This window comes from Chenopodium album, chromosome 21 (assembly GCF_948465745.1).
Source record: "Chenopodium album chromosome 21, dcCheAlbu1.1, whole genome shotgun sequence".
Classification (NCBI taxonomy): Eukaryota; Viridiplantae; Streptophyta; class Magnoliopsida; order Caryophyllales; family Amaranthaceae; genus Chenopodium; species Chenopodium album.
Window position 1 is genome coordinate 15,350,942 of NC_137854.1, and position 15,174 is coordinate 15,366,115.

The 15,174-nt window shown below is 34.4% G+C and overlaps 1 protein-coding gene and 1 pseudogene across 2 annotated transcripts; both read right to left on the reverse strand.

The window, feature by feature from the left end:
* Positions 1-1,005: 1,005 nt before the first annotated feature.
* On the reverse strand, positions 1,006-8,306 carry LOC145602991 (protein DETOXIFICATION 12-like). Its single transcript, XM_081659126.1, has 7 exons — positions 8,041-8,306; positions 2,869-3,413; positions 2,693-2,779; positions 2,502-2,558; positions 2,159-2,397; positions 1,674-1,879; positions 1,006-1,455 (listed from the first exon to the last, which is right to left on the reverse strand). The coding sequence occupies exons 1-7, from the start codon at positions 8,287-8,289 to the stop codon at positions 1,372-1,374; spliced, it is 1,467 nt and encodes a 488-aa protein (XP_081515252.1). The 5' UTR covers positions 8,290-8,306; the 3' UTR covers positions 1,006-1,371.
* Positions 8,307-11,573: 3,267 nt separating this feature from the next.
* On the reverse strand, positions 11,574-14,669 carry LOC145600491 (protein DETOXIFICATION 12-like; annotated as a pseudogene). Its single transcript, XR_014104293.1, has 7 exons — positions 14,387-14,669; positions 12,833-13,377; positions 12,659-12,745; positions 12,513-12,569; positions 12,117-12,355; positions 11,750-11,955; positions 11,574-11,645 (listed from the first exon to the last, which is right to left on the reverse strand). The product of XR_014104293.1 is annotated as a protein DETOXIFICATION 12-like (transcript).
* Between the last annotated feature and the right edge of the window lie 505 nt (positions 14,670-15,174).

A 15,174-nucleotide genomic window follows, 5' to 3' on the forward strand; every position in this document is an offset into this window, starting at 1 on the left:
ACATTATTTTCGTATCTCGGTAACTTGTTAGGAATTTAATTTTAAGTAACCATTATATTAGGAGGAAGATCAAGTATCTCAAATAGAGATACATCTTTTGTATTTCAAATGCCTTTAATATGGAGGAAGACCTAGTATATGAATTGTTTAATACACAAAAATGCCTTTAATACACAAAAATCAAGCATTATTTTAGGAGGAAGACCCATTATCTCGAATAGAGATACCTCTGATTTACTTGGGCAATCATATGGAGGGATGAGTTCACAGGGATTTGTGGGAAATGTTCAAGATTCTAGTTTTCGGTTCTCCAATTTACATTCTACTACCAACACTTCGGTTAGCCATCTCACCTTAAAAATTTATTTATCATCCTCGGTTTAGAAAAAACAAGTTCACCAGTAGTTCGATCTAGATCTTTGGCAAGTTGCCAGGTGGTTCTAATGGGAGCAAAGCGTAGTCGAGGGCCTAGCTAGTGTGGACTTCAAGTACACCAACTTGGCTCAAATTAAGTTTGCTCATCAGTGTCTTTCATGGGTTATTTCGTAGTATAGTTTGTTGGTATTCTTTGTTGTTTTCTTTCCCTTTTTATATATACTCTTTGTATAAAATAAAATAAAATAAAATCAAAATAAAAAATTACAGACGTACATAGACCCTCAGTCTTAACCATTAGGCCAAGATCTTATCGGTTACCACAACGTACTTTACCTTTTAAAAAAGATGGAAATCATTTTGATTATATAAGTTGGTCTCATGTCAAATGTGAGGGTAATTTTGTTGCCCATCACCTGGCTAAGTCGGTGATGTTTGGTTTCGAACAAGTATGGGAACAATATTGTCCTTGTGAGTTTGCTTTAAATCTTGATTAATAAAAGCACTAACGTTTCCTCAAAAAAAAAAAAAATAAAAAAATAAAAAAACCCTACTTCACTGAATAGGTAATTTTACAGTTTTACTTGAAACAAACCTGAAACCCAGATCTAGGGATATCATAGACCTGAAATTGGACCTAAATCAATCGGTCGTGTTATTTTAGGTCTAGACTGGATTGTCCACACCTCTAGTGGTTATTGACAATAGAGATACTTGAAAGTTAGAACCAACAATACAGAAGCTAATGAGATTTTTCATTAATCTACTGATATGAGCACTAAAACTGATCCTTCCTCATACATTACTTTAGCACATACTTGTACATCATTCTTTTCTACTCTTCATGATAGCACAAAATTGTAGCGTAAAGAGCCACTACTCACAGCCAAATATTGTATTGCTGTTTGTAATGTACGCGTATGTGAAAAGCTCCATCGGTTGCCCCATTTGTCTGGAACTTTGGCTTTTAAGAGACGGAATCTGCTCATATGAAAACTAGTTAATCAGTAGTCGTTGCTCATCTATACTTGACTCTGATCCATAGCTCGTTTTGGAAATTCTTTGCCATGCTTTATTTGCCTGTAACAGAAGAAATAAAATAATCAGATGTGAATGTTGAAGGAAATGATGAATGACCTATTTTTTGGCCCAACTTACACTATCAGATATGATTAGTACTATATCATGAAAATTAGCCATGGATGGAATCATGGAAGTTATTTTTCATCAGTTTCATGTTAACGCTATAAAGTAAACAAATGCAACTGGCAGCAGCTGTCGAAAATGATGAGACATACCGCTTTTTCCCAGTCTGTACAGCATGTTATGATAGTTAAAAGAATTGTTTGTGCAGTAGCACCACAGAGTATCCCAATCCAGAGGCCTCTTCCTCTCATGTGAAACCAGAAGCCTAACATTGCAGCAACTGGAATTCCGAAAAGATAGAAAGCAGCAAGATTCACAAAAGCACCTATATGTTGCCAGCCACATCCCCGAGCAACACCTGATTTTGCAACAAGCAGAGCTTTAACAGCAGTATGAAGTAACAACATTCCATCCCTTCGTTCAAAAACAGTTATCACATTATCCCAAGATTCCCAACCTTTCATAATTAGTAATAACATGATTCTATACAAAAATCCTCTGAAAAATTGTGTATTTCACATCCTCTATCCATCGATTACTTGTACCATGTAGTAGCATATATGAGATCCAATATTATTTTAGAAATTGTGACAATTATTACCAGGCATCTTGATTCAGAAAAGTTCTCAATACGTACCTGAAAGAACACCTTGTAGGCTGTCAATTATAACACTAATACAGATCCAAGGTGCCATTGTGGTGACATAATCTACAACTTCCTTCTCATTGCTGAAAGTGTAGCCAAATACTTTCCGTGTAGCAAAAAGGACTGAGCTAACAAAAACACCATTTGCTACAGCAATCACCAAAACTCCACAGGCAGCTATTCGAGCCCTCTGTGGGTTTCCAGCCCCAAGTTCATTTGAGACTCTGGTACTGTACATGGTCGAAAGGAAAACATACAATCAATCATCAGGAGGTTTAAAATCAAGTAAAGAGTACTAGACCACACAAGGAATATTATTTTTGCAAAAGCATACCTTGCAGCAGCTCCTACTCCATAAGGTATAGCATAAAGTGTTGAAATAGTAGTCAAGCTAATGATAAGGAACACCAGAAAAGTATGAGTCAGTTGAATTTTCAAGCAAGATTGCCTTATTTTATAAATAAAAAGATTCCTATTGTTCGTAAATGATGCAAAACAATCCACTTTTGAAACTTAAGGAATTACCACACGGAAAGAACAGAAGTCTCGAGTTCTGGCTTTGGTAGAAGGCCTGACAGTAAGATCAGCAACTCAAATGACCACCATTCTAAACTGCAGGCATAAAAAAAAAAGTAACGTAAATAACATAATCTTTTGAACTCCAATATACACCATAACATTATAAGAGCAAAAGGACTTACCAAATCATTATAGCAGAAGGAATAGCTAAGCGGAAGAACTCCCCAATCCCATGGAATATTTCCATAGAGAGTGGAGAACGAGTAGCAGCACATGAAGAAGAGAACTTCATGTACAACACCAGAAAAATCACATTCAACCAATTTGATATACCCATAGCAATAGCACCACCAAGGTTTCCAAGTCCAGACTTAAATACAAAAGCCCAACAAAGGGGTATGTGGAGGCACGAAGTGGCACAGGAGCTCGCAACCATTGGCATGATCAAACTTTGGGATTGGAAATACCGGACAAGAGGTTGAAGAACTGCATAAGCAAAGAGGGCAGGTAAAAGGTATGTCGAAAATTTACCAGCTTCACGTGATATTGAAGGGTCTTGGCCAACAAAAATGAGGACTTCTCCCATGTAAATCCATAGGACAGAGAGGGGGATGCACACTAACGTAAGAGAAAAAATGGCGGTGTAGGTTTGCGTTCCCAGTTTTTTGTACTGTTGTGCTCCATAAGCTTGCCCACTGATGGTCTCTAACGCGCTTGCCATCCCTAGCTGTTTACAAAAGCAAATGTTTAACAACTTAACCTCCAAAGTCTATAACATCAAAATATTTAATATTCACTTAAAGAAATAAGATTCAAAATGCAGTTGATTCTTTTGTTGCATGTCTATTGATTATTGACTAGCATAACTAGCACAATGAAGATTCATGAAACCGATATTCCAAGAATAGCAATTACTTTTCTAAGAGTCCATGTCAGCTGTTTACACTAAATCCTGAAAATAAAATGAGTTAGCTTAACAACTTCCGAGAGACACTCATTAGAATATGCAAATACTTCAACTTTATTCTATCTTTGGCGGTTACACCATCAGATTTAAAGAACACTCTATAACAAAGAGTTAAAATTGGGTTATATAGTGAGCCCAAAGGAAATATTATTTTAATTCTTGAATTTTAAAATGTTTAAGAATAGTAATTCTTTACTTGATCATTACAGTTTTTTTTAGTTGTGATTTTTGCTTAACAAGTGCTCATGAGCATTACTTAGAAAAGTTATTATTAAAAATGTCAGCTTCTTAGCCTAAACTAGTCAATATCACATATATATATCTTCCTTCTAATCAAACCCCTATTATAGTATCAGACTATCAGCAAATATGTTCTGCATATTATAATTATGCCCTCTAATATTTGCAAGAGGTACATTTTATACAATTGTACTTTTACTTCACTTCCAGTTGTGTGGGGTTATAGGGAGCATTAAAGAGCCATAAAATGGAATTGATTTTAACAGTTCCAAATCACAGCTATTGACCACTAGAATATAGTTATAAATTCTCTTATCATATATCAATTACCTAGTATACTACTGTAATTGGCTAGTACAAAGTGACTATAAATTCCTGAAACAGAAAGTAATTGATAATTTTGATAGTGCCTTTCATAAATATGAGGTAGGAAGTTGATTTCTCTTTCCTGGCCTTCTTACAATGTTGGGGTCATGATCTTCATCCAGTAAAAAAGGCTAAAAACAGCATAGTGCACTATTAAGATATGTCACTACAAAGCCTAAAGTGAGTTTAGTACTCCCTTTGTCCCTTTTTTAATTTGTCCTATAGGAGTACAATTAATTTAACAAATTTTACTTCAACGAAGTTGATGACACAAAATATTGGTTGGCCGCCAAAGATATCGTTTGTGAGTAAGCAATGATTATCTATGGTCATTTATGATATGGAGCAAATACAACGAGACAACCCAAAGAGAAAGTAGCTTAGATCAAATTTAAAAGGCCGGAGAGAGTAGTTAGCCAATCATTCATCAGTTTTGTTTGTAAGTTGTAACTATGCGGCCTAGTAAATCCAAAGACAGTGACGGATGTGGCTTTGAAAGGTTAGGAGAAGCAAGCCAGGTAACTACAAAATAGAAGTATGACTTGAATTAAGACCAAGTTATTGCTACACTTGCTATATTACCACTACCTCATTAGCCTTTCTTAAAAACACTTTTCAAAAGACAGAATCAAATTGTATACTGTCTTTTTATAGGTTGCATATGTGGATGAGAATTTGTCAAGATGCTCTACATCGAATTCTCTTATTAAGGCCCTGTTCTTTTGAGCTTCTGGGCAGAGCAGAGCAGATTTCAGCAGAGCAGAGCAAAGCAGAGCAGAGCAGAGCAGAGCAGATTGAAGCAGAGCAAAGCAGAGCCGAGCAGAGCATATTTTATTATTATTATTATTATTATTATTATTATTATTATTATTACTACTATAATAATAATAGTAATGATTTATTATTGTTATTAAATATTAAATATTATTATTATTATTATTATTAATACTACTACTACTACTACTACTACTACTACTAATACTACTACTACTACTACTATTATTACTATTATTATAATCATTAAATTTTATTATTAAATATTAATTATTATTAATATTATTAATATTATTAAATATTAATTATATTATTATTATTATTATTATTATTAAATACTAATTATATTATTATTAATATTATTATTATTAAATATTATTTATTTATTATTATTATTAAATATTAATTATTATTATCATTAAGTATTAATTATTTATTATTATTATTAAATATACATTATTATTATAATAATTCAATATTAGGTATTAATTTTAAGCAGAGCAGAGCAGGGCAGGGCAGGGCAGAGCAGAGCAGATTGAAGCAGAGCAGAGCAGAGCAGATTTCAGCAGAGCAGAGTAGAGCAAAGCAAAGCAAAGCAGATTTCAGCAGAGCAAAGCAAAGCAGAGCAGAGCAGCTCTAAAGAACGGGGCCTAACTATCCTTTGTCTTTCGACACATCAGTCCAAAGTCAATCAAGTCGGAATTATTTACTAAATCAAATCAACATATTTAAAATTAATGTATGTACTTGGTCCCCAAGAATATACCAATTGCACCTTATGACATCATAGTGATGTTAGTTAGTTAATAAAATAATTCTAACAAGTTGTATACCAAGTAAAGCGTCGATCATTTGGTATTATCTTAGCCAAAGATCCAAGGTTTTTTTTTTTTATTTCGAAACATATCTAGTGGAAGTGTCTAAATGTGAGGATTCCTTACCTTCCCCTACTTCTAAGTACATGGCCCACATATATTGGATTAAAATGAAGATAAATATAAGGATTGAGGCCGATGATTATTTTCTTTACCTTTACAAAAATCCGAAACTGTAGTGCTCAATTGTTGAAACAATTTTAATTAAAATTAAAGACCTTTGATTCAAAGACCTTTAAGGCCACTTTAATCAAAAAATTTGCTGACGACACTTTCACTCTTTAGTAAAAGTAAAACCAATAAAATTCCTTTTGACAGTGAACATTCTCCAGAGGAATATAAAGTGCAATAGTGCATAGTACACCCTATATCTCTTCCTACCTTATTTTCAAAATAATGAACTTGTTATCTTAGGCAAATTCTTAAAGAGAGATGTGAGGGCGAGAGAAGTTAATAGGTCATGCTTGGTAAGACAAACATATTTTAATAACGGTGGTAACTTTTGGTATGTGGTAATTGGTATGTAGCATGTCAATTATTTTAAAACAAAAGAAAGAGGAATATTAGTTTCTACTTGTACCATATCATAAATATAGCACTAAGAGTCTAAGAACTATATACAAAGGCCATTTTAAAAGAAAGATAGGGTATGAGTATGAAGGCCATTTTAAAATAATGGCCATTAAGGAATTACCAAAGTTCATACAACGTAGTAGATTAGTGCTATATTTTAAAATTATGTACAAAAGTTTACAACAAGTTTAATGGCCATTTTAAAATAATGTACATATACAAATGTAGATTAGTGCCATTTTAAAATAATGTACATATACAATGTTCATACATCTTAGTAGATTAGTGCTATATTTTAACAAAGGCCATTAAGGAATACTCACTTTTACTCGTATCATTTTATTCATCTATTCAAAAATAAGATTTTACACATACATATCTTATAAAAGTTCAAACTATTACATTAGAGCTTACACCCTCTTACATTCAAATACTTCGTATTAGATAAAACTACACAGATTTCAAGCTTCACTATACTCCATAATTTTTCAATAAACTAATACCTCACTCTCTTCATTCACGCCTATGTTTTCAATAATATAACAACTAATAATCAAATTATTTATCAACTAAGATTATTTGTCAAGTGACAAAACTAAAGCAGGACATAGTTAGTACGTGACTATTAATGATTTTAAGATGAAAGTATAACTTCTTTGATCAACTTATTACTACGTATTAGTCTGTGAATATTAGCATAAGATGTGGCCATTCAGCAAATTAAAGGTACAAATCATCATCTTTGATCAACTTCAAAGTTGCAAATTTCTTATTAATCAAACCATTAACAATGAGATATACTTGTATATTATTTACCAAATATGTAAATAATTATTCTAGAAAAGGCTGTTACTTAAATATGCGGCCAATAGAAAACGGTGGTTGCTGTCATAGTTGGTTTCTCAAGGCACATGTTCATCCAATGGACACTTTTATAATTTGATTTGAAGCTTCCAAGATATTGTTAGGTGGGCAACAATTGCTAGACTACAAAATTACTTATTAATCTAAGATTTTTATTTTATTTTATTTTATTTTATTTTATTTTAATAAGAAAGCCTTTCATACATTCAAAAATGTTTGATTGTTATTTTATTGTTTTTTAATGTAATTCATGTGATTTTGTTTGTGACATCGTTAAAATAATTCAACTCTAGATTTTCTTCACAATAAATTCATACTTTAGTAAGGACGTAACCTTAGGAGGCTAGTGCACTCAATTTTCTTAATTTGTTTGTTCATTTTGATAATTTGAGCATAACAAATAGTGTTGGTTAGTTATACAATAAAGTAGCCTATACAATGAAAATCATCCCATTTACACCCGAGTTCATACATCATGATATCATTCCTTAAAAAAACTCCGTAATTACCAATAATACTACCCCGTTTCTTATTATGTGCAACAAAGGAATATTTTATCGACAACAAAACAAATGATACCAAAACAAAAGGATAGTGGATAGATACAACGAACCGCCCCAAAACAAGATAACCCATTGAACATGATGTGTATTGATATATTACTTAAAATAGACAGGAAGGAGATAATACAATACCAGGAGGCTGAAACCGGTGACACCGCAAAGCGAAACGGCGATGGCGGTACTAGCGAGAGAAAGCTCGCCAAGATGACCAACCATCATCATAGAAATAACTTGTAAAAAATATTGAGATAGAACAACCGCAACCATTGGACCTGCTAACCAACTCACTCTCTTGATTTCTTCTCCAATATCTTTCCATCTCAGGAGTATTATGATTTTTTCTTGGCTTTTTTCCTCCTTTGATAATAACCCCTCTTCCATTTCTGATTTCTTCTCTCTCTTCAACTTTGGTGCACAATTTTTTCAGTTGTGTGCCGCCCCCTTTCTTCACTCAGATTCATTTATATAGGACTTTGGTTATTATATTAATATTATTATTTTTTTTTGTCTAGACTTATTGTTACTCGTATTCCATACTTCGTATTATATTACAAATTTTGGTCCTATTCAAATTAATTTTACTGAACTGAAATTAATTAGTATATGACTTTTTAAAGTTAGTATTGGTAGTTTTTACTAAGCTGAAATTATTTTTATTGAATCGAACTTATTTTTACTAAGGGTTTGATTTGATTTTTGAATTGAACTGAACTGAATAAAGCTAAAATGAATTTTTTATGAGAGAAGGAAAATTAGGAACTAAACTCAACTGATTGGAGCTGAATTGAACTGAACTAAAATTAAACTGAAGAGAACAAGCCTTAAGTGAAATTGTTTTTTGCTGAACTGAAATTATTTTTAGGATTTTTTTACATTTGCTACCACCTAAAAGACCTTGCTTCAGATTTGCTACCGTTTAAATTTTTTTTTTTTTACTTTGCTACCACCCTAAACCGAGTTTGTTAGAAATCACTACCACTTAACGGAATCCGTTAGGATTTCCGTTAAGTTTATTTTTAAAAAAATAAATAAATAAAAAAAAAGAAAAAATTAAAAAAAAAATGAAAAAAACCCCAGCCACCCCACTGCCACCACCTCCCTTCAACTGCCACCCCTCCCCCCCTGCCGGCGACCGGCGCCAAAAGATTCGGCCGGCACCGGCGACCTCACCCCCTCCCTTTTCCCCACCCACGACGCCAAACTCCCCTCCCTTTCCCTCACCCACGAAGCCAACCCCACCACCCACGAAGCCAAACCCTCCACCCACGAAGCCAATCCTCATCAAAATCAACCCTCTCCCCGTTTACCCCATCGGAAGCGACCCCCCTCCCCTTCCCCCACCCAAAAATCGACACTCCTAACCCTAAACCACTATTAACGAATTTTAGGGTTTTGCTCATGGTGGTTTTTGGGTGGTGGTTTAGGGTTAGGGGTGGTCGAAAAGGGTAGAAAAAGGGGAGGGGGTCGATTCCGGTGGAGGGAACGGGGAGGGGGGCTGAATTTAGTGGGGGTTGGCTTCGGTGGGTGGGGGAAAGGGAGGTGGGGGTTGGGTTCGTGGTGGGGGAAAGGGAGGGGGGTTGGGTTCGTGGGTGGGGGAAAGGGAGGGGGTGGGGTCGCCGGCGTCGGCCGTTGTTTTGGCGTTGGCCACCAGCAGGGGGGAGGAGGAGGGGTGGCAATTGAGGGGAAGGGGTGGTAGTGGGATGGCTGGACGGTGGTTCGGGGAGGAGGAGGGGTGGCAGTTGAGGGGAAGGGGTGGTTCGGGGCATGCTGACGGAAATTGTAACGGTGTAAGGCATGGGTAGTAATTTCTAGCAAACTCTTTTTAGGGTGGTAGCAAAGTAAATTTTTTTTTAAATGGATAGCGAATTTGAAGTGAGGTGTTTTAGGTGGTAGCAAATGTGAAAAAATCCTTATTTTTATTGAATTTTGTATTTTAAGGTGAAGTGAACAATGTCTTTGTCTCATACTTCCTCCATCCTGTTTTATTTGCAATGTTAAGAATTTTACGTATACTTGTGTATTTTTTTTTTTAAAAGACGCTTACCTGTGTATACTAGAAGGAATTAGTAGGAATTATTATTTTATGATAGATGTAGGGTTAGTTATACACAAACTTTTAAGAAAATTGGGTGTACAATAATTATTGTACATCCATTATAAAGATAACTTAAAGTGATTAAAAGTTACCTCTGAAATGAATAAAAGTTACATCCATTATAAAGATAACTTAGAGTGATTAAAAATTGGTCAATATTTACTTATTCTAGGGTTACTCGATCGGTTTGCGCATTATCTGTGTGAGAGTAATCCCTAAATAAGTAACCCTTGACCATGTAACTCTTAAATAAGTAACTCCTGATCGACCAAGTAATCCCTGAAAAAAAAACCCCTTAATAAATAACCCCGACCACATGGTTTGGCTAGCTTCATATATATGAAAAATTGTGATAATGTAAAATTGGGATTATTTAAATCGAACAGGAGATAATGTTTACCAATTTTTTCAAATATTGTTGTATATAGAGTCATAAAGGGCATCAAAGTAGACAAGATTGATCCCAAGTCTTGAATTTAGCCAATAGAGAGATTTTTATATACACATGGGTACACCGTACACCCGTGAGTAAACTAACCTTGTGTTAGTTGGGTGTACGGTGTCGGGTATATAAAACAAATTCTAAATTAGTCTAATTGACATTCACTTGACTTTTGATGAGTAAATTAACCTTGTGTTAGTTGGGTGTACGGTGTCGGGTATATATATAACAAATTCTTAATTAATCTAGTTGACATTCACTTGACTTTTGTGAATATATAATATTAAATATGAGTCTGGGCCGCACATGCAACTAGGAGAGAGTCTACCTTATAAGACTTAAGGGGGTGTTTGGTTCATTTTATTGGAATGGAATCTCATACTAGAGAGGTATGGATTCTAAAACTCATACTAGCCTAAAGTTGTTTGGTTTAACGTTGGAATGGATTGTATTCTTCATGAATAGAATGGATTTTGAATCTTAGGGGATGAGGTGGCCGGGTATGGGATTCCATTGGTATGGAGTGGAATGAGAATCCCTTGGGTATGAGATTCCATTACTAAAACAGTCAACCAAACAAAAAAAAATAGATGGAATAGATTCTAACTCCATTCCAACTGATCCAACCAAACGACCCCTAAGGAGGTTCTATTCCAAAACCATATGGCAACAAGAGGAGTAATCTCTTAGTCTTATAAAGTGTTTTAACTCTCTTTTCTTTTCTCAATATGAGACATTTACATGTGATATTTGGTAAGTTTATATTTCAGCAAATATAAAATATATATATGAAGTATAGTCTCTTTCCCAAGCTTTAAAAAATAGTAATTGATGATCAATCTGTGTTAATTGAATTTTGCTCTATTTATCTATGTATTGATCTTAAAAAAAAAAAATCCGAATAGGGCTCTGAATCACCTAAGTTCAAGTGAAGTTTTAGTTTTATGTGAAAACAAGACCTTGCTTTTTCAATCAAAGGCCTACAAATCATGCTTTTTCATGTCTTGCTGACTATTATTCAATAACTCCCTACTTTCTGATTACTGGAATGTCACACTTTCTACCGTTTCTTACTTTAGCTAAACAATCACTAAGAGTTACCCTAATTAGTTTATCAATAGCCTCGGTCTACTCATTGAGTTATACTCCATTGCTTACTCCTGATGTTTCTTCCCCAACTCTCTTTCTTGCTTTCTTTGCCTATAAAACAACCGTAAACTTTTATTAGAACATACTTAAATGGTGTATGATATTGTTTTCAAGTCAGAGATCACGGTTGAGAAACATGTATAAGCAAGACGAACCTCCTCTTCCCAATTGGCACGACTAGTAATAATAGACATAAGAACCGATTGTGTCAAAGCACCAACCATAATTCCCATCCAAAGGCCTCTACCTCTCATTTGATTCCAAAATCCTAATGCAGCCGCAACTGGAATTCCAACAAGGTAGTATGCAGCAAGATTCACGTAAGAACATATACGTTGCCACCCACACCCTCTAGCTACACCTGAATGTTGCAACATCGTACCAACAGCATTTAGTCAGTCATTTTAATTTTTGCATTCTGTAAAGATAATATCAATACAGAAATGAGAATGTGGCCAACAAATTCTTATGCCAATTTCCTTAACAAAAGTTTGTAAACAGCAGAGATTTGAAAGTATATACCTGAAAGAACTACCTGCATGCTGTCAGATATAACATTAACACAAACCAAAGGTGCCATAGTGGTGACATAATCTATAACTTGCTTCTCATTGCTGAAACAATATCCGAAAACTCTTCGAGTAGCAAAAAGGACAGAGCTACAAATCAAACCATTTGCAACCCCAATCACAACAGCTCCATAGGCTGCTGTGCGAGCTGCCTGTGGGTTTCCTGCCCCAAGCTCATTGGAAATTCTCGTGCTGTAATTTAGTCATTCAGACCCCACAAACATAAAAATATTGCTCAAAAGTTCATTGGTAATGCAAAATATAACCTAAACCTGACAAGAATGTTCTAGGTATTATCCTTACACACTATATATAAAATATGGCTAGAACTTTTTTGTCTAGAACACACCTTGCAGCAGCTGAAATTCCATAAGGTATAGCGAACAATGTTGAAATGGTTGTCAAGCTAGTAGGAAAGAGCACAACAAAAGGGCGAGTTACATCTGCTACTAAGAAAAATTACCGAGTTAATATACAGAGAATACAGAACAATACCACACAGAGAGAACAGAAGTTTCAAGTTCTGGATTTGGTAGGAATCCTGATAATAAAATTAGCAGCTCGAATGACCACCACTCTAAGCTACATAGAGATTAAATCACAGTTTAAAGGCTAGTCGAAAATTTTCATCGGAGTGCACTAGAGAGTAAGAGATATAACTGAGGTTACCAAACCATTGCAGCAGAAGGAATAGCAAACCGGAAAAACTCTCCAATTCCATGGAACATTTCCATAGAGATTGGAGAGCGAGTAGCTGCACACGAAGATGAGAACATCATGTACAAAGCCAGAAATATTGCATTCAACCAATTTGATATACCCATCGCAATAGCACCTCCAAGATTATTAAGCCCAGATTTGTACACCAAAGCCCAACAAAGGGGTATATGCAGGAATATTGTAGCACAGGAACTTACAAACATAGGCATGACTAAACTTTGGGATTGGAAGTATCGAACCAAGGGCTCATAAACAGCATAACAAACGAGGGTGGGCACAAGATATGTCATAAATTTTCCTGCTTCATGTGAAATGGCAGGATCTTGGCCTAAGAAAACGAGAATATTCTCCATATAAATCCATATGACAGAAAGTGGGATACTGAATAAAGTGAGAGAGAAAATGGCAGTGTATGTTTGAGTTCCTAGTTTCTTGTACTGCTGTGCACCATAAGATTGCCCGCTTATAGTCTCTAATGCACCTGCCATTCCTAACTATGATCGAACAAACACAAGTATGTGAGAATTTAGAAAATTAGATGATCCCACTAGTATAAAAAATCGACAGTAAAAGTTTCCCCTGCATACTAATAGCTAATAAACTTCTTTATTTAAGGAGCAAGCATCTTCATTATAGATTTATAGTGTTCAGTTGCTTACTTGCTTACTGATAGTGTTATGTTTTTCTGATCAAAATTGTGAATCGCGCTCTGAAGTACTGAATACATACTTTGAAATTCTACCACAACAGCTTTAAATATATTAACAGTTCAATTTATATGAGTATCTTTCTCTATAGTTCCATATAGAAGTGTATTAAAACTAATTTTTTTGTAAAGGTTTCAAGAACGATCAAGCAATACACTTGAATGAGTATAGTCGGTACAAATATTGGTTAAAATGGCAATAGAAAATCAATTATAAAGACAACAAATCTTTGATTCAGTATGAGTAATTCAATAGTAAGGAATGGCCATAATGAAAGAGCAAGATTGATAGCAATGTAATGTCCAAGACTTCATAAACTCATTTTGGATTTTTACATTACTAACTATTTACACACTTCATTGTTAAAAAGTATGTAACAAAATATAAAATCATATGTGATGTAGTTATATTCAATTTGATACTCCTTCCGTCTTCATTTTTTTTTTTTTTTTTTGGTGTTTAAAGAGCCACAAGGGCAGGTGATGAGAATCGATCCCAAGATATCTTTAAACCGAGAAGGAAGCTCTAACAATCTGAGCACCCTCACTCTCACTCCCCCATCCTCATATTAATCCTTTTAATAACTATAGAATTAGAAGTGTCAAAAATTGACCCAACCTAATTTAAAATGAACGAATATATAACAAGATATGCAACGAGCGGAGGATTAATGATTTAACAAAGCTCAAACCCGAAATGACCCAACTCAACTAAACCCTACTCAAACCAGGCTGATGACCCGAATCGACACCTCGGATTTATAATTTTCAAAAGTAAGAGGGGAGAGGAAGCATACCAAGAGGCTAAAGCCGGTGACAGCAGCAAGAGAAACAGCAAGGGCAGTACTAGAGAGGTAAAGCGGGCCGAGATGACCCACCATCATCAATGTAACAACTTGAATCATGTACTGTGACATCATCACAGCCACCATTGGACCTGCCACCCAACTCACTCTTTTCATTTCCTCTAATATTTCTTTCCATCCTATTTTTATTTTTATTTCATCTCTTTCTTTTTCAATCTTGTTTAGAAGCAATTCCTCTTCCATTTTCTCTCAATTCTTTCTGTAATGTAGTAAATGCTGAAGGTTATTTGTATAATTGTAATTACCAACTTCAACTAACCCATGTTTTATGTGTACTTTAATAAGTTTTTCTTGTTTGACTTGGGATCTTGGGTCGTCGTCTGATAACATTAACATAATTGGAAAGTTTAGATCAAGTAGTATCCCCAATTGGATTGCACCAAAAAAAAAATAATAAAAAAAAATAAAAAAAATAAAAAAAAAAACAAAAAAACACCATTTGGGTTTAAGTGGGATTAATTATTATCTGTACGGCTTATGATATGAAGGTGATCATCGTAAACTCGCATTTGTAAGAAAATGTTTTTAATAATACTTACATAGCGTAGGTGAAACTAAACTTTAAATTAAATCGAGTACAACAAATAATAATAATAATATGCATTTGTGGTAAAGTTATCATAATAAAATTAATTTTTAGGCTTTGGCGATAATATTTTGAGTTATTGCACAATTCTATAATTCAAATCCTCATTTTTACATTTAAAACTGAAAGAATA